Raw genomic sequence first — 27,131 nt, forward strand, 5'->3', positions numbered from 1 at the left:
AACACTAAATGGGGCAAGTGGAAGGCAGAGCATTTTCTACTTTTTTACTTTCTCATGGCCCATGGTAGGACTGCTAAACTATTCACTTAGTTTTCAACAGATGTTTATTTAGCACCTGTCGTTGGTATATACTAAATGTTGGGGACACAATTTATCCTTAAGGGCTGGTTGTAGAGGGGAAATGAGGCAATATGGTGAACAGAGGAATTAACTAATATTTCTAATATTGGAGCAGAAGGGTCCAGAGGAGGGTGGCAGGAGGGGAAGTGGATCTTGCCCACACCCTTCACAGACTTCCCCCTGAATTATGGAAATCACCAGAATAAAACTCCATTCATTGGAGAGGAATGATTTTTGTGTCAATACTGGACTGTCTGATATCTAAGAATATCTAAGCCTTGATGTTTTCTGTGCCTGACCAAAGCAAACTTCGATGCTTTGCTGGATTGGAGCACACGTGTTCCCATGAGGCTAAGAACCCAACTTTATTTGCTTGAGCTTAGGAGCTAGTTGTCTGGTACCCAGTCCTGTTTCATGCTTTGTAGAGCAGTGAGATGGAACTGCTTGTTCTCCAGTGAACTCATTCTCCTGAGACACACCCGGTACTTTTTCTACAGTTCCATTTTCTTCATTCTAATATGTTCTTCTGTTATTTGCCTTCCTTTTAACACTGAATACACTTGTTATTTTAGGAACTTTTTTTCTAGAGTCACTCTTTCATTCTTCCTGAGAAACTCGAGCCTCCGGATGTGTTCAGATGAAGCATATGACCATTTATGGGATCTTTTGGAAGGGACTCTTGCATGGAGTAAATTATAGTCTGAACCACAGGCAGGTCAGCAAATGATGTATGGCCCACAGGCTAAATCCTGTCCACTTAGGGTGTTTGTCAGTAAAGTTTTATTGGAAACATCCACCTCCATTCACTTACCTTTTGTCTATAGTTTTGTCTATAGCAACTGCAACGGCAGAGTTGAGGAGTTGAGAACAGAGACTGTATGGCCCACGAAGCCACAAATATTGACTCTCTGGTCCTTTGCAGAGAATGTCTCCAACCCCTGGTCTACACCAGTGGTTCTCAACCCTGCCTGGCTGCACGTAAAATCTCCTGGAGGGTTTTAAAAGCTGCTGCTGCCTGAGCCCCCACCCCAAGAGATTTTGATTGAGTTGGTCTTGGCTGGGGCCAGACATTTTTTTTCTTTTTACAGTTCCCCACATAATTCCCAGAGTTGAGATCCACTAGTGTAGACTGACTGGCTGTCTCTCTTAGCAGCAGGAATAGGGCTTTGTTACCCTGGCCCCGAGAAGCTAGCAATAGTCTATACCCCAAGTGGCAGAGTGGCTGGGAAAGAGTCAGCCTTATCTCTGGTGAGAAAGTGCTGACCCATCCTGAATTCCTGAGTTAGGTGGTGCTGAAGCTTGACCTTATCAGTCATCAGTCCTGCCAACATTCTTTCCGAGGCTCCAAGCCCCTCCCACAAAGACTATCTTCCTTTCTTCTCTGGTAAAGGGTTTCTCATCTATTATCTAGATCAGGATAAGGGCCGAAGTCCATCCATTCAGCCTTTTGTTTTCCCTCATGCAAGCATGTTGGAGCAGGCAGGAGAAAAATGGATCACACTGCATTTTTCACAGCTATTAGTTGGCAAGACTCAATCTTGAAGGTTGTAGCGAAGCACACGTGTTCACTGCGAGATAATCCCCTAGTCTGTTCTCGAGAGAACTCTTCATTTGGATTTGGTGGCTTCTTGCGTTACTTCTCTAGGTCACCCCTGAGTGGGCTTGAGTTTTGGGTTCTTCGCTTATTCTGGTGCCTTTGGAAACTGCCGTGCCCTCCTCTGTTGGCGTCGGTGATGTGTCACTGCTCTGATAGTTAGTACCTGTCAGTGTGGAATCTGCCAGGGCGTGCCCCCTTTCCCCCACTCTGCCTTGGCTCCCTTGAGCAACTCCCTGCAGCGCTGAGGCCTGGAGGCGCTCACCCGGTCCCCAGGAGCAGTCCGCCCAGAGGATGTCTGGAGAAGGACTCTTGGTCTTTGAAAGCATATCCTCCCCCTGGGGTGACCTCAGGTTCTCACAGCACACAGGAGGCCTGTTGGAAGAGAGACAGAGACACACGCACACGTAGATACACACGTTTCCCCCTCTCAGTAACCTGTAAGATCAAAAGCTAAGATAAGTACTGTGCTCTGCAGCATTTTGAATATTAAAGACACAGGTGTAGTTCACCTGTTGGGCCATGGGCATGCGGGGGGCCGGAGGGCCGTTCTTCTTACATTGGAAAAGATAGTCTGGTGAAAGGACATTGGCCAGCTGACCCCCAGGAACCCAAGTTCCTGGCATAAGTCCCTCTGTGACTGTAGATCAAGTCACTACAAACTCAGTCTTTAATATAGTATAAAGTGGGGGAGCGTCATCATCATCTCTGACAGATTCTTATGAGAATAGGTGAAATAAATATGAAAGGCACCCTGTAATAGCAAGGTGTAATCATTTACATTTTTGTGGTCCAGCTACACTAAAACCTTATTATTATGTCAGCCAAGACGATGGTGTACGTCTGAGTGGACTGCGTACGCTATTTATTGTAGTAGCTCTGCCCACTCAGCTCTTCGAGAGAACAGAAGGCTTAGAGGTGAATGTCTGGTATTTATCATAAACCTTCAGATTGGAGACATGTCTTAACAGGGGAAGATGCTTTCTCTAATGTTGTGGAGCGCGTGCTGTTAAAAACGGGGTCTGGAGTCCTGAGCTCTTCCTTGCACTCCAGAAACGGATTGCACTTGACTTACCGGCAGACATAAGGAACTGAGAATTGATAGAAATTGAATTACAGTATTAAAAGTGGTGCCACTGTTTATAGGTCTCCGTAGCATTTGAAGATAAAATGTACTCACCGTCTTAGGTACCTGAGTTGCCTTTTCCCTCCTCCCAGTCCTGGAAATGTATAGTTTTAGACACTGGAGTGAAGGTAACATGAATGGCATCAATATAAGTAAAACCTAGTCTATCATTTAGGATGGTTTGAGCTGTAAGTCACAGAAAACACTGCCGCCCATGGCCCTGGGCAATAAGGAAATCCACTGTCACATAGCGGAGTCCTGGGGTGGTGGTGTGTGGCTCCCGGGAGGTCTCGGTTCATCAGGCAACACTTCCAGGACTGGCTACCGCTGAGTCTCCTGGGAAAGGGGTAGGTACCGGACACCCTCAGGGTGCTGGGAGTTAGGAGGGAGCATGGGGAGCAGGTGGTTATGTATTTGTCCACGTGTACCTGCTACACCTCCCATGCGCATTTCAAGTTTTGTGGCGATGATTTCATATCGTTGTTACTGGTGGTCAACATTGCAGCCAACTTCCCTGGACTGTGGCGGTGGGGTTACTTCCTACCCCAATGGGAAGGATCCCAGGTGATAACTGTTGGCGTTGTCTTCCTCAACCGCAAGGTGACCTGTTGACACAGTGGAAGGGAGGAGTCAGCGAGGCCTTGGCTCATTTGCGTATTATCTGGGTCCCAAGGGAAAGCCCTTTAAGCTCACGTCTGAGAAACTGTTAAGTCCCAGGAGTTTAATGTGGAGATTTTGTAGAAACGATTTCTGTCTCTTAAGGGCATTCTTTGAAGTGTTGCTTTCATTACTGATCTTAAATGAAACCAAAGAGTCAGAGAAGATGGAAGTTGCCGGATTTGGAAATAGACATTCTTTGTCTAAGAAAGAATAGTTTTAGAAACATTTTACTCCATGTCTTGAGAGAGCATGATTCTAAATATAAGAACGTTTGAGATAAAGTTGGCAAACACTTAGCTCCTCCAGATATTTATTTGCAGTAGATTCTAGTGGTTTGAAATTCTGACTGATGGGGGCTTAAATAGTAGATTTTCCATAGAACTGTTTTTTTAAAAAAGGAGATATCTGAGCTGCTCAGATGAACGTTGGATGTGGTTCTAGTCGAGGCTATGAAATAATCTTGCTGTTTAAGCCACTTGGTGGCTCTGAGCCAACCTTTCCAATAGAAAGTCAGGAAATGGTTTTGAACTAGTTTCTAGGTGTTGGCACCTAGGTATCTGACTGACCGCCTTCGGTACCCAGATCAAAGGAGTGAAAGAATGGATGCGGGCGCTGCGGACGGGTCTTCTGAGTAGGCGACATTAATAAAAATGACCCGGAGCCAGATTACAGCAGTGTGGGGTGACCACAGATGAAGATAGAGGAACACTCCACCACTAAGGAAGGGATAGTCACCAAGTCACTGCAGCACAAAAGCTGAGGGCTTCAGCAGCCTGAGAGAAAGGAGACAGAGGCATCAGGAAACAGCCATGCAGAATGGAGAAAGGGGTGAGGGGACTAGAAACAGCCACCAGCTTAGCTCTTCAGTCTCCTTCTCCCCAGGTATTGGCTCCGCATAATAATAACGCAGTGTCTGTGAGAAGAGTTCAGATCGCATGCACGGCACTGTTCAGGAGTGCCTTTAGCCAAGTGATGTGTTTTAGCTAAAATCCATCCAAAACAAACTGCAGGAATAAAAATGGGGGTGTTTCGCTTCAGTTTGTGTGGCACAAACAACCTGGAAGAATAGCATTTTCTCAAGTCCGTCAGATGCTGACACATTACTAGAAAGTTGTCTTTTTCGTTTTGCAGATCTTCAGCATTTTTTTCTTTCTTAGGTCAGACATTTGCCCTCTGGAGAATATAGATATGAAGAAAATGAAAATAAAATCTTTTGTAGTGAAACCATTGAAAATAACCACAGTTGACTTTTTGGCTCTGTCTTTCCAGCGACTTCTGTGTGTGTGCATTTTAAAAGAAAGTAAAAATGATTCATACTGTACGTACTATTTACATAGTAAGAACAGTTTTCCATGCCATAATGCTACCTGTCCCTCCCCATGGGTATATGGCTTTTAACCTTAGCAGTTTTGCAGTTGAGGTAAACAGAGTTTGGATTTAACTCCAGCCATCTATTTTATTATGTGGAATCCTGTAGAAAGGCCTCATGCAAAAATCAAACATCCAGATTTGAGGCTGTGAAATGTTGATTCTTTGGGATCTAGTGCCAACTTGTAAATCTGAGACTTAATCATTTAATACGGTGAATCAGAAGTTGTTATCTATGTGTATTTACTTATTGTAAAGGATCCATTATAAAATAAAATATTTTTCTTCTGTTTAGCGTTCTCTGGATATTCAACAAGCACAAAGTACGACCCACACCAAATTAAAGCGGAAATAGCCAGTCGCCGGGATAGGGTGAGTAAGACGAGTGTTTCCACAACCCAGAGCCCCACATGCATTTGTGTGACGTCACTTACTACGGTTCATTTTATGGCGGCCAATGTATAACAGTCGTATTTTAGTAGGATTTTTGATTTCTTGGATTATTATTTCATTTGGTTTTACTCTCTACTTTTTCCAATAGGAGGGAAAGTGTTTCATTTTACAACCTCAGCCCCTCTAACAAAAAATTGCCTGTGTTCCTCTGTGTGTACCCCCCGTTTCACCCCTTGAGCCCCCTGTCTAGGTTGTCTGGGAAGGGAGTCCGTTTTGTTGCATTTGCAACCAAGCAAAGGAGACACGATGGAACTGAAGCATCCTGCTCTGGTGTCTCATTTCCTAAAGCAGAGTGCATCTTTTGGGGTGTGGGGGTTCTCAAATTTTAGTGCACTAGAGAGAAACACCTGGGGAGTCGGTTCAAAGTGTGAGCTCCCAGGCCCACCCCCGGAGTTTTAACACAGGCCTGGAGCGGGTCCCAGAATCCGTTTAAATAAGCACTCCAGGCAATGGGCCTTCAGGTAGTGGAGACCACCAGTGTTTCACGTGTGGGATCTGTGAGTAGCAAGTGGAAGGGGAGGTGAAGAAATATTACATAGTTTGCTAATTGTAACGAGTAAATCAATATCTGGAAAAAGAAAATAGTTGCCGGTTAGGAACCTGTTAGTGATCTGGGATTTTGGTACCTAAGCGAGGCAGCTCTTCTAGGGTGGCTGTTTTATATGTGCCTGATGGAAGTTCACGGAGAGAGCAGATGAGCCAATGAATTACAAGCTAATCAGAAACTTCGATGACAGTGATAACAATTGTAGAAATCATTTTCACAGCTTTCTTTGAAAAACAAAATGTAATTTGTCTTTAGCTTTCCAGATTAAAGCGAGAGCTGACCCAGATGAAGCAAGAACTGCAGTACAAAGAAAAGGGGGTGGAGACCCTGCAAGAGTGAGTTCCCTGCGGGCAATAGAAGGGGGCGTCGCCCGGTGATTTCCCTTCGCGCTGACTCTTTGGTGCCCGGACAGGAGTCCTAAAGCTTCGCGGGCGTTCGCGTCTATGCTTTTATTGTTGCTCGTTATCTCCCAATCCTAAGCATCAGAATCTCGCTATTCCTTGAAGATCCTTCCTTCCTTTAAATGGAAATACTTGGGAAACAAGACCTTTATTTTACATTTATGCACATTCTCGATAGCTGCACTGTCCAAGACATACGTGGCTGTTTAAATTTGAATTCCAGTTTTGTTAGTTTTAGTCTCTTACATTTTTTTTTCTAAAAGTTAAAATCAAACTAACTAAAATTAAATAAAACAAAAGATTGTAGTTCCCCAGTCTCAGTAGCTGCCTCTGAAATGCTCAGTGGTCACACGTGGCTAGTGCAGATTTTCTCCACCTCGGGGCTGTTGAGGTTCTAGGCCAGAGAATGCCTTGTGGTGGGGGCTGTCCTGTGTATCACAGGATGTTGAGCAGCCTCCGTGGCCTTGACCCCCATAAATGCTGGTAGCTCCCTCCTACCCATTTGTGACAGTTAAAAACGTCTCCAGACTTTGCCAGCTGTTCTTTGGAGGGCACATCTGCCCCCATCTGAGAACCACTGGGCTCGTGGCCACTGCATCGGACAGCACAGTTAATAGACTATTTCCATCATCGCAGAACATTCGGTTGGACAGTCTGGCCTATGGGTCTCCCTCCAGTTGGCGTCTTTATAGTTAAAACTTCATCCTTACTAAGAATTTCGGGATGAATCTCTTAACATTTGTGAGCTCTGTTAAGTCAGGAAATTCAGTGAACAAAAGGTATTTTATAAATGGTGATACTGCTGGCCTGAAAGAATTCATTTTTTTTAAGAAAGGGTGTTGTATGCTTGTTGGTTGAGAGTCTGTTCTCTCTCGAATCCGAGCCTGGCTTCACATGCTGAACTTGGGCATGTGCTTCATACCTTCTGTGCCTGCCATTCTCACCTGTCCGTGCCGACGGCCTCAGCCAGCTTGGCTGCTGTAACGAAATCCCCGAGATTGTGGGGCTTAAGCAGCAGACATTTACTTCTCACAGTTCCAGAGGCTGGAAGTCTGAGGTCAAGGCCCCGGCAGACTCAGTGTCTGGTGAGGGCCTGCATCTTGGCTTACAGATGGCTGCCTTCTTGCTGTGTGTTCACATGGTGAGGGCTGTGGGGGAGCTCTGGTCTCTGGTGTCTCTTCCTTCTCTTATAAGGACACTAATTCCATCCCGGGGCTCCACTCATGACCTCATCTAACTCTAATCACCTCCCAAGGCCCCGTCTCCAAATACCATCCCACTGGGGGTTAGGGCTCGCCATATGAATGTGGGGGACATGATTCAGTCTATAGCAGTGATCACTGGGCTACCTTGTCTGAAGGCAGCACCATGCCTGCTACCTAGTCAGCCTTCGGCAGGTGGCAGGAATCGTGGGGTGCTGTTGGGCTGCATGCCTCTCTCTTCATCCTGTGTGCAGATGTAGTGCGGTGTGTCAGCTGTGACTGCAGCATCGCTCTTTATGGGTAGGGACCACAGAATGCGAGTGTTGGACAAACGTAACAGTCAGCCTCACATGAAGGGTAATTACTGGGTGTGCCAAACCCTGTGCTTTCACACTGGCTTGAGCTTTACTTTCTTAATCATCCAGGATTGGTTTAGTTGATGATTCATCTGTCCATTTCTTTAGTAAGGACATATTATGGCCACCAAGGGAGACACAATAGAAAGGTGAGCTGGGTCCTGCCTAGGGGGCCTTGGCTTTCTCCGGCGCTGAGACCTGGCCATGCCCCCTGCAGGCCCCGCCAGGCGGTGGGTTTTGGTGCATGCTCAGTGTGAGCTGGAGGCTGAACCTGGCTGCCATTTTTCGCTTTCTCTGCCATTACCCACCAGTGTGTGTGTGCGCGCGTTCTCCTGCAACTTAGATTTGCAACGGGGCTTCCATTAATTAGCCCTAGTCACTACCGCTTTCAGAAACAGTTTTGCTTAAGCAAATCAAGCTGCCTTTTCAGGATCGGCTACTGGTTGTTGCTCACTGTGTCCATTTGTGGCCGTGCTTCCCATAGCGCTGCTGCGTGTTCTATAACTTACCCCGTACAGCCCAGCCAGCCTCCAGAGGCTCAGATGCCTGCGAGGGTGCTTCCGTGTGCTCTGGGGCCCATGTCCTCCCGTGCCACTCCTGCTAAAGGGCTGGGTAAGAAACAAGCAGAAGCAAGTAATTTACTTTGGTAGGGCTTCAAAAGTTGCTAGGACTGTCTCTTTGAATTGGAGGTTGGTTTCCTTCTTTCATTTGGCCCCACTAGCTTTCTGTCATTACTAGGGAGCATCAGGGCTTCACAGTGTCGCTAGATAATAGCTACTTGTAATGCTAGGCATCGCGGGGGCTGCACATTGCAGTTAATTTCATTCTCACTTGCAGAAGCTCTGGTGAAGGTGATGGGGGCTCGGGGTGGTGGAGGAACATTCTGAGGTCACACAGGAGCCCTGAGCCTCAGGGGAGTCCCGCCTGGCACCTTTCGCTGCTGGCGGTGCCTTCGGGAGCAGGATTGCCAGGTCCAATGCCTGTTCCTTCGCCTGGCCTCCATCATTCCGGCCATCTCCATTTCCTTATTTGAAGACAAAGGTTATAATGCAGCATCAGCGTAAGACTGAACCCTCTAGAAAATAAGAAATGACAGGGCTCAGGTGACTGAGAAAACCCCTTCCCTTTGGCATTGCCAGGAAGTAAATTCATCTCTTACACTCAAAATAATTTTAAGAATAGGAAAAGGCAGCCTCGGTTTCTCCAGGTGTATTGGACAGGAAGCAGAATCCAGCACAAGGAGAGGTGTAACTTTATACCTGCAGCCGGAATGGAGTATGAGTTGTATTCCTGCAAAGAGGAGGGCCGGTGTTGTCTGTGTTTTCTTTCTCCTTTCCTTAGCAAGACCCCGCGTTTGGGAGTAGATGGTAAACATGCCCCCTCCAAGGGGACAGTCTTCGCTCCCTGCCAGAGATTGTAAAGATTGCCACCCTCCCCGGTGGAGGCTGAGGAGTGGCATGGGGGAAAGTTCTGGACCTAGTCCTGGGCCTGGGGGACCCACCCCAGCTCTCCAGATGGAGCTGTCTCAAGAGGCAGCATTTAATTGGCTGCTGTGTTGTCACTGTACATGTCCGCTCTATTTTGTGACACAGCCTCACAGGAAGGAGAGAAAAACGTGGGCACTCATACCATGCCTAAAATTCTTTGCAAGTAAAAAATCATTTCATACCCTCCTCTGAGCTGCACAGGTTATATGTGAGATGAAGACAGCCTCATTATTTTTCTGGTTTTGAATATGGGCTCTTCTGTTTGGATTGAATCATGTAAATTGGTATTATGTATTGAGCAATTCTGAAACCCTTTGGTAAGCACTGATAATGTGATTACCCCAGTCTACTGTAAAATCCTAACTAAGCACAGAGAATACATGGGCTGTTGCCCGTAAATGGGCTTCTTGGATATTATTACCAACATCGATTTAAGGCAGAGACCCTAGGTTTTCCTCCAGAAACATTTCTGCTGTTCTTGCTTCCCAGAATATCCAGTGTATTCTTTTCCAGAGCACCTCACCAGGAGTTTGGCCGCTTATAACGTTTTCAACTCGACTTGTTTATCTTGGTGAACTTTCCTGGCTAGCAAGAAAATCCATCATTACGCTTGGGTCCAAGTGAGGAAAAAAGAACCTTTTGTATTTTTTTTAAGCCTATGTATGTTGTTAATTTTTGTAGATGGGAGCTGGCCATGAACACAGTCTCTGGGTTAATGATAGAATGTGTGTGTGTATGTGTGTGTATGTGTGTGCGTGCGCGTGCGCATGCACGCGTGCACGTGTGTGGAACATATATAAACTTTTAATGATGGAAAATGTCCGCCATACACAAAAGTAGAGAGAACAGTAAAATGGAACCCTCCAGTACCCCTCATCCCACTTCAACAACTAAGCACACAATGGCCAATCTTGTTTGTCTCACCCTGCCTCATTCTGTAAGCTTTTACTACCTTATTGAAACAAATCCCACAATCACATTTAATCCATAAATATCTCTCCTAAAGTTATGGACTCCTTTTGAAAATATACTACCTATACCCCACTTAATAGTAATCTCTTAATGTCGTCCCTTCTTCAGGGAGGGTTCGTATTTCTCTGGTTTGTTTGGGTCCAGGTTCATACAAGGCCCACACAGTACGTTTGGTTGGTGTGTCTCTTATCTGTACTCCCTTCTCCTTTTTTTTGCTTCTGACAACTTATTTGTTGAAGAAACTAATTTGTCCATTAGAATTTCCCTGACAGTGGATTTTACTGCGTGATGTGTGTGGTGTCCCCTACTATTTATGCATACTGGTGTAATTAGTTTGAGAGACTTGATCTGATTCAAGTTCAAGTTCTTTTACTTTTTGGGGGGCGGAGGAACTATGTTTTGTAGATGGTGGTGCTACTTTGATCAGGAGATACACACTTTCTGGTTGTCTCTTACTGTGGTATGAAGGTTGTTGGTGCGTTCTGGCATTGTCTGCCTGGTACATTCATTTATAATGTTTGCCATCAGCTTTTCACCTAAGGCTGTGCACATGTAGATATGAAAGATTTCAGGATACGTTCCTGAAAGTGGGTTTGCTGTGTCAAGCCGCGGTGGGATTGTTAGACATTGCCAAATTCCCGTCTCTAGGGGTCGCACCATTTTTCATTCCTAACACTAATAGATGAGTATTCCTGTTCCCACGGCTTTGCCAACAGAATGTGTTGTCAAGCTTTTGCGTTTTTGCCAGTCTCATAGGGTGAGCGATAGTATCTCAGTGTAGTTGTCATTTGCATTTCTCTTGAGGCCCATTATAAAAGTCTTCAGAAAATAGCAGCAACATTTATGAGTAACGAAAGTGTTCAGAAAAAATTGAGCTTTTCCAGTGAAAGAGCTACTGGACTCTGCTGCCCTAACGATTGTGCAGCTCTCTTTGAAAACTTCTCTTGCTGTAACTCGTTACTAGCATCCAGGGGCTGGCAACGGGGGAGGACTCGGAACTACGCGGTGTGCAGTTTCCCAGATGGTGATGCACAAGAACATGCTGAGTGTGCCAACGGGTGTGGGGAGATCGCCCTCTCTAGTTATTCTAGATCCTGGAGATCTGGAATGCACCTCGTGTTAGATTCCGAGTTGTCCTGCAGCCAGCAAGCTCATCTAACATTGCCTCACCCTGACTTTCCCACGCTTAGGTGCCATTGAAGCCTTTTTCCGCCATGACACTGATAACGTCCCTGAGTGCGGGAGTGACAGCCCAAGACGCTTTGGGGGAGCTCTGTCCCGACTGCCTTCTTGCTGTCTTGTTCACGGTGTGCTGTTTCCATACCTGGCACCCATTCCCTTCTCACAGCTTCCACCGTGACTGCTCATCTCACCGTTCCCACATTGTAGCCACGGGGAGTCTTTTAAAATGTCTCCTCTGCTGGGGGCCCCCTGTGGCTTTCTCTCTCACTGAGAATATAGTCCAGACTTGAGATGCGGCGGCCCCCTGTCCTGACTCCGTTTACCCCCACCTCTCCATCAGTCACCTCCACCAACCCCCCGGCCGCTCTGCTGGTCTCCGCACTGTTGCTGCAGGTCCCTGTGCTGGGAACACTTTCCCACAGCCTCGCATGCCTGTTCCCTCCCTTCTGTAGTTCTCTGGACGAATGACATCGCAACAAGATCCTCGGTAACCACTGTATCTAAAAAGGGGCCCTCTCTGTCACAGTGTATTCCCAAACCCAGCTTTGTTTTCCTTAAAACACCGATGGCTGCCTGACCTAATGATCGTTTTTGTCGTCTGTCTCCTTGAGTAACATCATGCTGTGCAAGGGTAAGGACTCTTCTCCTTTGCTTGTTCCCTGCTCCATCCTCAGGACCCGGAGCCTCCCAGGCACAGGGCAGGGCTCCGTGGAAGGAATGGACCGGGCCCGGGTGCTGTGAGGAGCCGCCCCACAGTTCACTTCATTCTTGGACACTGGGACCCCTGGAGTGAGGGCCTGGGCTGCAAGGATCTTGGGGTGGTGTCTGTGAATCAGCTGGTCACCTTCTTCTTAACTGCCCTCTAGCATTTCCTTCTCGTCCACATACTGTGTTATGGTGTGTTAAGAAATCGCATTCTTTAGTGCTGCTATTCAAATTACAGAAAGGGGTGCTCACGAAATGTTCCAATAACCAGTTTCCAAATGGCACATTCTTAGCCGGCTGGCCTCTGTGCTCCAAGCCTTTGAATTGCTTGATGAACTTCTTCCCTATTGGGGTGAAGTAAAGCCCGTGCCTCTCCTCAAATAAGACTGACTGCTCTCTTCTGAGCATTCGATACCAGAACGAGGCGGTGTTAGATATTGGAATTAGCGTTTTCTGTCCAAGGGGATTTAGTGGTTTTAGAAGAGAATAAGATTGTTCACAGTTGGAACAGGCTTAGACCAACAATATCCCATTAACATAGCACATAAGGTACAGCCCGTGCGAAAAGCCCGGCACTACTCAGATAACAGTAAAACATACAGAAATGGGGCGGAAACAAAAAGAGCATTGTTCCTGGTTGTGGGACAGGTCTGGCGCTGCACACAGGACCTGCTGTTGATAGAAAACTGCCGGAAGCTTTCTGAGGTTCACTCAAGGCCCCTGCCAGGGCTGGTGATGTAAAAGGTAGGGTTGTAACAAAACTTCTCATTCTTTTGGGTTGTAATGTGTGGTATTGACATGGAATATCTTTAGAAGCCTGGCAGCCCTTTTCTTCACGGTGTGGGTTTAAGAAGTCGTTTGGTTTTACTTTTGCCAGTGCAATTCTCTTGACATCTTAAATTGAACAACAAATATGGAAACTTTAGGGCAGCGGGAGGGAGAGGTTGATGATAAACATCACAAAAATGCCTTCTCAACAGTACTCGGCCATCATTTGAAGCTGTGCCTTCTCCTTTTCTTTCTAACCATTTCTTTCATAAGCAGACCATAAAGAGCCCCGGTTTACTTTGGGACGACGTTTGACTGGCTGTGTGGGTGGCCTTCGGGTTTGACACAGAAAGACTTTGGAGGCCTTGACTTTGAGTGTATTGTTAACCCGATGATGAAGGGGTTGAGTGCTGGTGTGAGGGGACTCAATGTGAACCTCACTGTGCCTCTTACTGGCTGTGTGACCTTGAGCAAGTCACTTAACCTCCCCAAAGCTGCTGCAAAATGTTGAGAGGTGAAAAGTAAAGACTGTAGGTACTCTGTGCCTGGATTGTTTTTCACACTGTGTCTTAGTCCATTTGGACTGCTATAACAAAATACCACAGACTGGGGGCTTGTAAACAACATACGTTTATTTCTCCCAGTTCCGGAGGCTGGAAGTCTGAGAGCAGGGTGCCCTCATGGTCAGATTCTATGTCTGGTGAGAGCCACCTTCCCGACTTATAAATGACCACCTTCTTGCTGTGTCCTCACCTGGTGGAAGGAGCGAGGGGCTCTCTGGGGTCTCTTTTATAAGGGCACTGATCCCATTCGTGAGGGCTTCTCCCTCATGACCTGATCCCCTACCAACCACCCCACCTCCTATACCATCACACTGGCATTAAGATTCCAGCATGTGAATTGGGGGGGCGGGGGGGGGGGGAATAAACGTTCAGATCATAGTACACTGCATAAGGGCTTATATCTTTATTAGCACCACCTTTTGTAGTTATCAATTTTCTGTCATTTGAGATGTATAACCACTGTCTTGGGGCTCTTAGTTAAAATTTAAAAAAGAAAAAGATAGTTCTTTGGCAGTCCCAGATGTTATGATTTTTCTTATGAAATGGGATACGTGGATATTTTACAAAATACCAAATCATTGAGCACATCCTCTGAATTTGACCAAAGTTCTAGAGGGAATTTGAAAAGAGGGAGAAAACTCCCGAACGAATTTTGCAGACTTGAAGGAAGACGTTTCCTGTCCTTTGAAGTTTTTGTTAGATGAAAATCTGTCATGTTTGAAAAATGGAAGTGGTTTGAATTCTGTGAAGCATTGCTTGCCTGTATAAAAGCCAGTCGACCTTACCTTGGCCGCTCTGAGCGGGATACACCTGTGGTATCCAGGGGCATCCCCACACTGAGGAGCCAGTGCAGGCTTGAGAATTGGGAGATGTGGGTTTGAATCCTGGCTCTGCCAGATCTTAGCTTGTCATCTTGGGCCATTTAGTTAATCTCTCTGAGCCTCAATTTTTTTCATTATAAAATCTGAGGTTATGCTCATCTCATAAAGCTGTTGAGGGGATAAAATAAGGTGACAAATGTAAAGCATGCAGTGAGACCCTGTCACCTAGTAGGTGCTTGATACGTGGAACTACTTTAATATGCTATTTACATAATGTAATCAAATAATATATACTATATAAATATGTTTATATAAGGTTATACTTATATAATATATAGTATTCTTTTTATATAATTGGACGTTCTGCAATAACATACTCTTATAACTATTTTTAAATAATAGTATTTCAGAGATTCCTAGAACTTCGAGATCATATTGTTTAATAGCTTTCACGTTTTTTTAACAGTGGAATCTTTTTCCCTTTCCTTCTCTGCAAACATCTTCTATGGAACCAGAATAACCCAGGCAGAGCAAAGGGGGCGGGGGGGGCGGGGGCTTGCTGAAGCAGGGGCGAGGTCCCCAAGCCCTACACAGGCTCTCCCTTTAGCTACTCCTGCTCACCACACTGGGACATCCTCGGAACGGAGTGAAAACAGCTGCTCTAGGCCAGTCTTCATTTTTCTTCAAGGTCTCAGAGCCACTTATGTGGAGTTATGGCCAGAGCCCACATCCGTGGCCTTGAAGTTGAACTTCTAGGCACTCTGCAGTGTCCGCCTATAGGATGAATTATGGCCTCTGATCCCTCTCCCTGATGGGAATTGGGGCCTGTTTTCCTCCATGTGGCAGCCGTTCCCAATGTAGAACCTGGTGCCTGAAGAGAATGCTGGCTCCATCCAGGGTTTCCTGGTCGCCACTTAGGCTTTATAGTTGCTAAAAGCCATAAGGAAATCAATCACGGCGCTTCAGTACAAAGCAGGGGCTGACGTGGTTAGCGTCGTTCAGTGCAGCCTGAACAGTGGGTATATGTCTATACATTTATGGCTATTTGACTAGCATTGATTTTTTAAGCAATTGAAATGATTTTGTTTAATGCAGTCAAGTTTCATTTCCTTCTATGTGTGTTAGTGTCAGGTGATGATCCATTGCTGTATTTTCCATTCTGGAGGAGTCAGTAGATCTGGTTAGCAGAGGCGCTGCGCCGGTCATTGGCTGCTACAGAGAAATCAGACTTTTCTGGCTTCAGGTTTTTTGTCTGGAAATGATGTAACCCCCTTTTCTACAGACTTCATCAGCTTATGTGGGTTGTGGTTTGGGATGTTAAATGAGATGTACTGGAAAGCCTTTTATCAGAAAATGAATTCAAGAAGACATTATTATGTAAATGAGCCTAGCTCTTCTCTGCAGGAAAAGTCAGGCCCCTTCCTTCGCAGATGGGTGGCCTTTTATTTCTGCTTTGCTTTGGCGACTCTTGGTTCTGCATAGAATAGCTAAAGTGGAAAAACACAGTGCCAGGCCATGTTGGGATTTAGGAGTGTCACCATTTATCGTGTGGGATCCCATGGTGTGCCCGCATCTGCTCTCTGTGGAAGAGGACTTGGGACCCGTTTTCATACATATTTAATTTGTAGCCGATGGCAGGTACAGCACTGCCCCAAGCCCTGGAACCCTATTCCAAAGGGAGGGGATGGTTTCCTGCTTGTTCTGTTTGTCCTCTCATTCCAAGGGCACTGACAGCTCAGACCAGCTCCAGTGCTGAGTTCTGCTGTGAGTTGTGACATCTTTGGCCAGGAATTTGTTAATGATAATAAAGTACCAGAGTTGGTGAATTATTTACTTTCTCTCCCATGAGTAAGTAGATTCAGCATCATCCTGATAATAATAATAAACCACAAACATTACATGCCAGGCCTCTGCCAGGTAAGACCTTTCCTTACATCTTCTCATTAAATGGGAGAAGTATTTTGAGTATCCCCATGTGAGACATCAGGAAACTGAGGTTTAAAGAGGTGAAGTGACTTGTCCAGGGTCCCGCTGTAGAGCTAGACTGTCACTCAGACTCACCAGCATGCCAGGATGCTTTTGTGAGTGGAAATAAAGGGAGTTTGGGCTGGCCGTTAAGGATCCAGCCAGATTTTCAGTTAACATGGGGGCAACAATTTAGAACCAGAAGCTGTTAGTGGAGCTGGAACCTGAAACGCAAGTTAATGACGTTCTAGAGAAGAAGTCCATTCCATTTCTGGACCAAAGTATCTCAACTTCTTTAGCCCTGAGGACTTCTAGATACAGACTCAAGATTGAGCTATGGAAGACGTGACAGAGGACGTGCTGTAGGACACTGCCTGCTCTGTGAAGGCCGGAGGCAAGCCTGATCTTAGTGCTCTGCTTCTACCTGCCAGAACCAGACCTTGTACACACAGGGGCGAGCGGGCGGGCTGGAAGGAGGAGGGGAGGGAGGGAAGGAAGGAAAGAAGGAAGGGAGGAAGGAAGGAAGGGTGAGGGGATGTTTGGATTGAAGGAAGGAATTGAGATGAGTAGTAGTAGCGAGAGAGTGATAAATTCGAACCAGAGTGAGATAAAAGAGATACCTAGAGGAGACAGAAGAGTTTCCAACTCTGCACAAAGCATTGTTATAGAAAGTTCACTACTTTTTGCTATTTACCGTGTGTTCTCCTTGTTCATAGAACTCATTCGTATGTTCATTTCATGGACATTTTTGACCACTAATGCAATGTTGAGGGTAAACGAATAAGATGTGGTCCTCCTCTCAGAGAGGGGAATTTAAAATCTTACTCAAGCCAGTGAGGACATGGAATCCTGACTCAGGCCCTCACCGGTACAGGGTGGGCCTGAAGCGATGGCAGTCATCCATCTCTTTGTGTTGGCCACAACAAGGAGGCTTGTATGGGGTCGTGATTTTTCTTTGCCAAAACGTTGTTTCCCACCTTTCTCTGAAGCTTTTGCGTTTTTTGTGATGTTGTTTAATGGAATTTTATGGTCTCGCTTGGATTGACTCATTTTTCTGTTTTGACCAGGATTGATCGTAAGATGTCAAATGCTCACACCAACTACAAACTGGACGAGGCACAGGCTATAATGAGTGAGCTCCGGACCATTAAGAAAGCCATTTGTACAGGCGAGAAGGAGAGGCGCGATCTGATGCAAGTAAGGCCAGTGCTCTGCAGGCCCCCTGTCCACTCGTGCGTCTGCTTGTCTCCCCTTCCTTTATGTGAAATTAATATCTGTATTTACTGTACATTATGTATTTATTACCTACGCAATTCACATATATTTTAAAGATATACATGTATATATAATATTATATATGTGTATCTTTTGTGTGTCTGTGTATTTACATGTATAAATATTTTAAAACATACCTATTAGTTTCCTAGGGCTGCCGTAATGAACTACCACAAACCAGGTGGCTCAGAACAACAGAATTATTCTCTCAGAGTCTAGAGGCCAGAAGTCTGAAATCAGGTGTCAGCAGGGCCCTGTTCTCTCTGAAGGGCTTCGGAGAGGACCCTTCCCGCCTCTCTGGCTTCTGGGGGCTGCTGGCAGTCCTTGGCGCTTCTTGGCTGGGAGCTGCGTCACTCCATCTCTGCCTTGGTTGTCACATGGTGTTCTCCCTGTGTGTCTCGGTGTCGAAATTTTCTCCTCTTCTGAGGACACCAGTCATTGGCTTAGAAACCACTCTAGTCCAGTACGACCTCGTCTTAACCTGAGTCCATCAGCAAACCCCATTTCCAAAGAAGCTCAAATTCACAGGTTTGGGTGTTAGGGCTTGAACACATCATCTTGGAGGACAACACTTCCAGCCACAGCAATGGGTGATGCAGTCATATTGTTCAGTAATCAAAGCAATTGGAAAAGTCTACGATAAGAAGTCTTGCTATCTCCCCATTCTCTCACTGCCCAGAACGACATTTCTTAGCTTCTTGTGTACCTTTCCAGTGTTTCTGCAGACACAGGACTGAGCATGCTCAGCTGCCCTCACAGAGAACTAGGACTCTACCTGCTGTTCTGCACCAGCTTTCCCACACGACCACCAGACCGGATCGGACTGGATCACACCCTGTACCTTTTTCCACATCTGTGCAAAGAGCTTCTTCATTCCGTCATATGGCTGAATAGTATTCTACCCTGTGGATACACTTAGCTATATGGCTGGGATCATTGTAGCTTTATAGTACTTTATTTTTTTTGCCCCTTCAACTCCTGTAGTTTCCATTGTTTTTAGAAGAAGCTGACTTTTTGTAAATGGACGCATGCTGGTCTTTTTGTTCAACACAGTTGTTTCTGTTACGGCTTTTGTTTTTTGCTAACACACTGAATGAGCACCTAGCACCTGGTAGGCATTTGTCTCGATTCTGCAGAGTTGAAGACAGAGAAGGACATGGGAAGCAAAGCTGAGACTCACAGGACAGACGAGACAGGTACACAGACAACTGCCTTGCAGGCTGTTGCTTCCTAAGGTCAAGGACGGGAGAGACTTGTGCAGTGTCCCCATGATGCTCGTTCAATTGCAGATTACTGGGCCCTACCCCAGACCACTGGATTAGAATCTCTGGAGGTGAGACCCAGAAATCTGTACTTTCAGACACCCTGTCCAGGTCACAAGAGGTAAAGGGTCAGTTGTTAGATTTTCTCAGCACTGCTAGCAGGAACAGCTGCCATTCACTGAGACGTCTGCGTGCGGCATTGCAGGGTGCTCTGTGGCTGTCACCCATCTAGGCCAAGCCCAAACCCCAGGCCTGAGCCAGGCAACACTTCACCACGGAGACCTGGAGTCCTTGGCCCAGGAGGTAGATCTGGCCCCCCTTTCCTGGCCTTCCCAAGTTTGCAGACCTGGTTGCCTCAATTGGATTCCCCACTATGGAGGCTAGAGATAGAATTTCTTGAAGAAGCTTCAGATCCCTGCATCTTCTTTGAGAATCTCCATGGAGAATCATGGGCCACTTCTTCTTCTAGTAAAATCCACTAAGTTATTTTGTCTTTTTTACACAAGTTTGCCAACACTGGCCCATTCCAGGACGCCTTCGTCTAGATCCAGCATGGTTGCGTGATGCATGTTGTACCTGGGTATTCTTGTGTCTGCTGAAGTGGTCTTTAGAAAGTGTTTTCAAAATTGTAGAAAATCTGATCTGTCTTTAACTTTCACCCAAAGGGGTTCGATGTGCCAGAAACATACTAGCTCTAATTTTCAGCAAACTGACATCCATGTGAGATGATTTTTGACCACGTGGAATTATGATTGAAAAATCAGGTTATAAAAATACGTAAAGATCGTCTGGGAGCTGGTTTCAGTTTCTGTGTGGTTTATAAAGATTTCAAGGTAGCATCCATCTCTGTCGGACTCATTTATTGATAGAATGCTTGGGCTGCGAATGCTTCCCCACCCCCCGCTTTTTTAAGGTACAGTGCCCCAACAGAATTCTATAACTTCAGGGTATACAGCGTGATCATTTGGTGCACATGTATATTGTGAAATGGTTGCCACAATGAAGTTAGTTACACATCCATCACCTCACATAGTTCCTTTTTTGTTCGTGTGTGTGGTGAGGACTTTTAAGGTCTCTGTCAGCAGCTTTCAAATATGCGGTGCAGTATTGTTAACTAGAGTCTCCAGGCTGTACATGACACCCCCAGAATTACTCATCTTCTAACTGGAAGTTCGTGCCCTTTGACCCACATCTCCCCAACCCCTGGCAACCACCATTCTACTCTCGGTTTCTATGAGTTTGGCTTTTTCTGGAGGGAATGCTTATTTATTTATTTGTTTTTATGAAACACAAAGGCTTGAAAATAGTAAAACTGGTCCCACAATTGTTCTCCATATTATTCACGCGCTGCCAGGAGGACTCAGTTGCTATCCGATTTAACTTACTGAGAATTTTATTACAGGTGCCTGTGGTGAAAGACGTTTCTCTTAAATCTAATGAGAATGGGGGTTGGGGTGGGTCAACCCTCCAGTAATGCAGCTGCCATCCTGGAACCAGAGTCACCTGACTGCTTTTAGCGGGAGAGAGGGGTTGCCATCTCTGTTCAAACAGCTCGTTCCTTCTGTTCCAGAGCCTGGCCAAGCTCACCGATGGCTTCAAGAATAGCTTTTCTCTTACCGACCCTCTGCAAGAGTTCCCTCACCATCCAGGCGGTGGCGATTCTTTACCTCAGCAGTTCTGTGACGCTGGGTCTCAGACTGACGTCGTCGGAGAGGTACGCTCACGGGGGGAGGAGCCAAGTGGGCCAAGGGAAAGGGCTGCTTTCGTGTTGCCATCCCTCATTTGCTCTCATTTTCCACCTTTTCTTCCGAAATGGTTTGGCTTTTGTGCCATTTCGTTTGAAGAAAAAATATTGTTTCTCACATCCAGCTGTGAAGGTGCAGTGGCCTGGGACGCAGTTGGATTGCTGATTGTCTCTAACCTAGTGACTCGGATTGATTTGGATTCTTTCAAATGGCAGACTCCTTTTGAGAGTTTAGATGTGTTTTTGACAGACGTATGACTTTTTACAGCATGGACCAACTAATTTTTTCTGTGAAGGTCGAAGTAGTAAATGTTTGAGGACTTTCTGGCCATGTAGCCGCTGCCACAACTACTCAGCTGTGTTGTTGTAACGTGAAAGCAGCCATAGGTGATATATGAACTAATGGGCGGGGCTACATTCCAGTTCATCTTCTTTACAAAAGCAGGTGGTGGGCTGGATTTGGCCCGTGGGCCTCAGTTTGCTGACGTCTGGCTTAGACCAGTGATTTCAAAGGCTTTGTGGCTGTGTCACCCTTGGGTTATACTTTAGTGCTATTTCTTGTTCTTTTAAAAGACTGTCGGGAAATTCAATTGAATTAAAATTAATTTTGTTTGGGACTTGGAAGAATTTCATAATGCCCCTTTTGATTAGTGAAACCTTGAGTTAGCTACAAAAATTAAGTTGGCAATCATCATTTGAAGCAGGATGGTGAATACTTACAGACACGACTACTGTAATGTCATTGAGTGAAGTTTATCATTTGTTTGTTATACATGGATACACACAGCTTCTTTTTCTTTGGGCTTATCCAGTAAAGATGAAATGCCAATGGAATGCAGAATGCCCTCCCTAAAATAAAATAAATAAAAAGAGAAAAAAGGGAAAAACCACTGACAAAATACTCTGGGTTTTAAATAATTAGCTAATATTTTGAAATTTTGGCAAGTAGTGCCACTTTGAGGGGAGTATAATATTAGTAAATAATGACTTCTTGTTTGGATGTCCTGGAACAGCCCTATTTTCAGTTTTCCCCTCGGGCTCAAAAGTACAATCAGACATTTTTGACCAGGCATCTCTTTGCTTTAAAGAGTATGGTCACCATGTATATAACACACAGAGTAGAATCTCTAAGTCAAAACTGTCTGGCATTTTTGCCTAAAAGTTTTGGCAGGAGAGAAGTAAAGAAGTACAAGACTCATTAAATTCTGTGTATCATTCATTTTTGCTTATCATAAGGTTAGAATTAGAATTTAGAGACAACTGGTTTGAGAGAAACAGGTTCGATCAAAGGTTCTCTAATGATTTAGGTTAGAGTTTCTAAGTGTCAGGGCGAGAGTGGCTGGTGATGCTGTTATAATAACTGCAGCAGTAAACTATCACTGTTTATGAGTTTACTGGGGCTGGCCTGGTTTGGCAGCTTCATAGCTAGTACCTTGATTTAAGTAGTTCCAATCCCTTTGTGACCGATGAGAGGCTCGAGCTGCCAGGTTACTTAAGATCGTGTAGTTAGGCAGAGGCAGATCTGAGTTTGAATCAACATCTCTGATCCCTAACCCCCTGTGCTTTCTACTACATCATGTTGCTATAGAAAAAATATAGAAGTTGACCCTTGAACAACGTGGGTTTGAACCGTGGGTCCACTTATATGATGTGTATCAATAAATTCATCACTAATCATTTGAGTAGAATATTTTCAAATATTTGTTGACATGAGATTATTAAAAAAAAATAAAGGCTTAGTGGCCATAATACAGAGGGTGCCAAAAAAAAATGTGTACACATTTTAAGAAAGGAAAAAACTATTAAAATTGTAATACTCAATATATACCGATAACAAAAGATGAATACAAGTCATGTGTATACATTTTTTTTTTTTGGCACCTCTGGTATATGGTCTAGGAAGGTCAGAGCTGTAAATGGAGCCAAATTATTGAAACTAGAGTCGTATATTTCCAGGAATGAAGGAAGAAGTAACCAAGGTGAGCTAGACTTACCTCCCATATAGGTCTTTTTTTTTCTTTTGCTTAGGAATTTGTTGACTTCAGTGTAATAGATATGAAAGTATTTAAGTACAAGTAGTGATCACCGTATAGCGTCGTATTTCAATTCAAACTCCTAAGACGTGCTGCGCCCCCGCCCCCTTGCTTTCTTTCCTTTTCCGTTGGTTCTTTAGCAGGCCACGTAACGTTCGAAGGAGTCCTGTAGGTAGTCCTCACACAGCTAGTCTGTTCTCTTCAGATTTTGTGACTTCCTCGGAGAACATCATTATTTTATATTTATTGAGGAATGAGAGAATATACTGCACAAAATGGGATGATTCTTTTTTTGCCTTTGTATCAACTTTCACTAATTCCCTATTTCTTTTAAAACTTAATTCGTTGTTGTTGTTTGGAATTGTACAATAAATGAATACACTTCCACTGTTAAAAAATAAATCCCCCAGTGCGGGGAAAACAAAAGTCTTCCCAGCTCCACTCCCAACGCCACTGATCAGAGGTGGCCACTGAGTATTATTTGGTGTGTTTCCTTCCAGACCTTTGAAAAATAGAAGTTGAAAGACAAATTAAAATATTCTTCATTGTCGCTGAAAGTTTAAATGAGTTTTCTATTTTGAAAGTATGTTTTTAATATGTTTTCCTTCTTTTTTCCCCCCTCTGTTTTGGAAAGTTTGTCTTTGACGATAAAACAAGACTTGTAGACCGAGTCAGACTTAATTGGCAGTACGAGGAAGCCAGGAAGAGGTAAGAAGCTCCTTTTTCAAATCTTGCCTTCTGCATATTTCCTGTCTCCTGTGGAAAGAGGTTTTTTTGGAGTTCCAAGGTGTGGTTGTCTACTTTTTATCGGAAAGCAGTGTTGTTCATTTATGTGTGGCTTCTTAATACATTGATAACATTTCACATGCATTTAAAATGATGGAATTCTCAATATTGCAAATAGTTATAAAGACATGATTCAATAAAAAAAAGAGACTTTTTCAGCTTTCCTTGTTCTCTCAGGTAGTTCAGACCTCCCTCTCTCCATCCCACCCCTCCCTCTCTCCTCCCTCCTGTTTCTCCTCCCTCCCTTCGTCCCCTCTCTATGCCTCCCTTTTGTTTCAGTGTCAGTCCCTCAGACCAGCTTAAGCAAAACTGTTTTATCTTTTATCTATATGGCTTCTGACTCCATAGCTCAATGGACAAAGGTATGCATCTTGGTTTAAAAGACAGTTTAAGAAGAATTAAGTCAACAGGTGATAGCAGTACCTAATCTATTTCATTTTGATGGAGAGAATTGAAAGGCAGTCATTTCTCTGAACCTGTGTTGTATGTCAGTCATCTGCCTTCTGAAAACCGAGACTTGACCTTGTTTGTGCATTTTTCAATTTGTCCCTCCTTCCACCCCTTCCCCCCTGGTCTTCACCATAGGACGTGGGCAAAACGAGAAGCGGTGTGGAGGCCTCTGAGGCGTGTCATATTTTGAACATGTCACATTTCTCCCCATGTGTGCAGGGCCCATTTTTAATATTCTGCCCCTGCCCTAGCTTTCATGTCCTCTTTTTAGAGAGTTTCTCTCTTTTTTGCCTCTGGAAAGAGTCTTAAAACCAAACAATTTCCAAGTACATGCTTCGGAAAGCTAGGAAGCATATCTTTTTAACGATTCCTTAGTTACATAGGAACTATTATCTTGGGGGATGGAGGAGAAGGAACAAAATGCCAAGTGGGATGAGGAGATCCTTTCTGGAAGCTCAATAGTTGGGCCTGCTCATACACTGTATCATTCATGAATGTCTGGAAATCTACTTTGTTGCCTTTTTAGCAAATGTAAAAATAGCAACAAAAGCACATCATCTGATTCCCTCCTGGAGGGCCCGCTGGAACTGACACGGGCCTTTGTTTACCCAGGCGTTTCTACCCAGTGCTTGCTGGATTTTCCTGATGTATTCATTCGTGGTGGGCTTTACAGTTCCACATGGACCGTGGCCAAGTCCATTCAGCCACACTGCTTATCTCCGGGCTCAGATTCTCCATCTAGCGCATTCCTTCTCTTGAGCTGACTGGGGTTTGTCAGGGCTCTTTTCCCTGCTGAGTATTCCTCTGCTCCTTCTTGCATGTTTCTACTGGAACTGCACAATGTGGGTGCTGGAATTTGCTGTGTTGTGTAAAACACAGAAACTAGATGGTTGCTACACTTAGGAACATAATTGTTACGTGTTTTGCTGTGACATTTACCAAACCTAGCAAGTGCTCTCTTTGTTTTCTAGAGATGGTATCGGTACACAGTGAGTAATCTGTTAAATATTGAGATAATGCATTTGGATAAAAAGTCGAGTATTTAAAAAAATTCTTCAGAGAAGGACACTGCACTTCGTCAATGTCTTTTAAATGAAACTAATTTGAAGATGGCCAGAACCTTGGTGGGAAACACCCTGCAGCTACAGAGGACAGCTGATCTGTGTGGGTGACCCCCAAGGCTGCACCCACACAGAGAAGCTGCTGGGAGACTGGGAGATTGTACTTCTACTCAACACCTGCCTTGTTCCAGGTGTTTCGAAGAAATTGTGTGGTTTATGTGCTGGAATCACATATGGCCTTTAAGCTATTTGGAAGATAAATTCCTGTACAGCTAACAGAAATACGTGAGGAGAGCCACGGTTCTGCCTGGGAGTGGGGATGCCCCCAGAGCAGTACCTGCCAGGTTTTTGTGTGTGTGTGTGTGTGTGTGTGTGTGTGTGTGCGCGCGCGCGCGCGCACATGTGTATACACACACCAGGATCAGAATCATGTGTATGCTTGTATTTATATGTGCATATAATATAAATAATACATAAATACATTGTTTTTATCAAAGGTACAATCAATGTAATCCACCCATTTTCTTCCCCTCTGTTCTCACCTTCCACCATTAATGGTTAGGGGTGAAACCTTCCAGTCTTTGATGAAAACATTTAAATCAGTTAAGTCCAGTGTAGTTAAATATAGTGGATGATGCAGAGCTTCTATAATGGTTATAACCACCCCTCTATGGATGGACATCTAGATGGTTCCAGTTTTTCCTTTTCACAAACACTGCACATCTGTTAATAGGCCCAGCCTTGCAGAAATGACCGTTTGCTTGGACAGTTACCTAGCAATGAAATACCTGGGTCTAAAGACACACACATTGAAAGTTTTGATAGATGTCACCAAATCGCTTTCCAAAATGACTTACCAGTTTATACTGCCACCAATGGCGATTGAGAGTCCTGATTTCTGTATCTCCTTAGCATCATTAAATATTGTCATTCTAGTAAATTTTACTAGAGTAATGGGCGGAGATGTTCTCTTAGTTGCTGTGTGCTTTTTCCCCTGATGAGAATGGTACACTTTCGTAGTGGTGGTGCAGCCCTATCTAATTTTGTGTGACTTTTGGTTATTTAAATTTCCATGTCTGAATTTTTTTCAAAACACGTTAGATCCCATCATTGTTCTATTCACATGGGTCTCAACCATTGGCGGGGGGGTGATTTTTGCCCCTAGGGACATTTTTGGTTCTCCGGATGCTGCTATCGAGTGGGTGGAACCTAGGAATGCTGCTAAACAAGCCACAATGTGCAGCACGGCCCCGCGGCAAAGAGTTAGGTGGCCCGGAGTGTCAGGAGTGGCGCGGTTGAGACCCCTTACTCTGGCCTTGCCCCCAAATCCTACTGTGTGTGGACAAAGCCCTGCAGGAGCAGGTGTTCCGCTAACTCTAGGCGATCGCCCCCTCCCCGCCCTCCTCACTTGCCCTGTTCCAGCCACGCTGGCCCCTCAGTGTTCCTCAAGCATGCTGGGCGTCAAACCTGCCAGGCAAGCTCCTGGCGTGGTGTCTAGAGTCAGCGGAATAATGGCGCCCCAAGATACGCACATCCTGATCCCCAGAACCGTGACTGCGTTGTCTTCCATGGCAGAAGGAACTTTGCGGACGGGATTAAGTTAAGGATCTGGAGATGGGAGGTGATCCTGGATTATGTAGAGGGGCTCAGTGTCATCTGAAGTCATCTCACCCCTCGAAGCTTAGCTTTCCCACCTTCTGCCAAACCTCCTGGGCTTTTGCCACTTCTAAACCGGGGAGAGGTTTATGGATGTATGTACTTTAGAGAAGTCTTGCCTTGTGTATCTATCTAGATTTGAGATTTTTGTTTAGAATTGGGAAATCGTCAAAATGCGGTGTTCTGGACACTGAGGGATTTCAGAGGTATTCGGATTTAAAGGAAGTTTGCGGAAGTAGAACTCCTAATTCCAAGTGGTAGTGTGATTTCTAGAGAATTCTCTAGATCATACCACCACTATCATGATTATTTTTGTGTTTTCACCTCTGGGTCATGTGACATGTACCCAAACAACTGCTTCTTCCTTTCCCTTCAGGACCATCACTTTGGATTCCCAAGGCAGACATTATGATAGGAATATTTTCACATTATTGGTTAAAAATCTTAGAATTTTTCAAAGCCAGTTTGGAAAAGCAAGTCTTCTTGAAGCAATCCCAATGACGCAGATGGCTCCTTATTTTTAACCTAAGAGCACTTGTTCCAGAATTGTGCACAAACTGCAGCTGTTTCCATA

At 45.0% G+C, this 27,131-nt stretch overlaps 1 protein-coding gene across 1 annotated transcript in view; it reads left to right on the forward strand.

Moving 5' to 3' along the window:
* Positions 1-27,131, forward strand: part of WWC3 (WWC family member 3) — a 101,858-nt gene that overhangs the window by 42,867 nt on the left and 31,860 nt on the right. The window contains 5 exon segments of the mRNA XM_019746296.2: positions 5,164-5,240; positions 6,124-6,203; positions 17,358-17,487; positions 20,398-20,541; positions 23,239-23,312. Coding sequence (XP_019601855.2) covers positions 5,164-5,240; positions 6,124-6,203; positions 17,358-17,487; positions 20,398-20,541; positions 23,239-23,312 — 505 coding nt within the window.

Source organism: Rhinolophus sinicus, chromosome X, assembly GCF_036562045.2.
Source record: "Rhinolophus sinicus isolate RSC01 chromosome X, ASM3656204v1, whole genome shotgun sequence".
NCBI classification, from domain to species: Eukaryota; Metazoa; Chordata; class Mammalia; order Chiroptera; family Rhinolophidae; genus Rhinolophus; species Rhinolophus sinicus.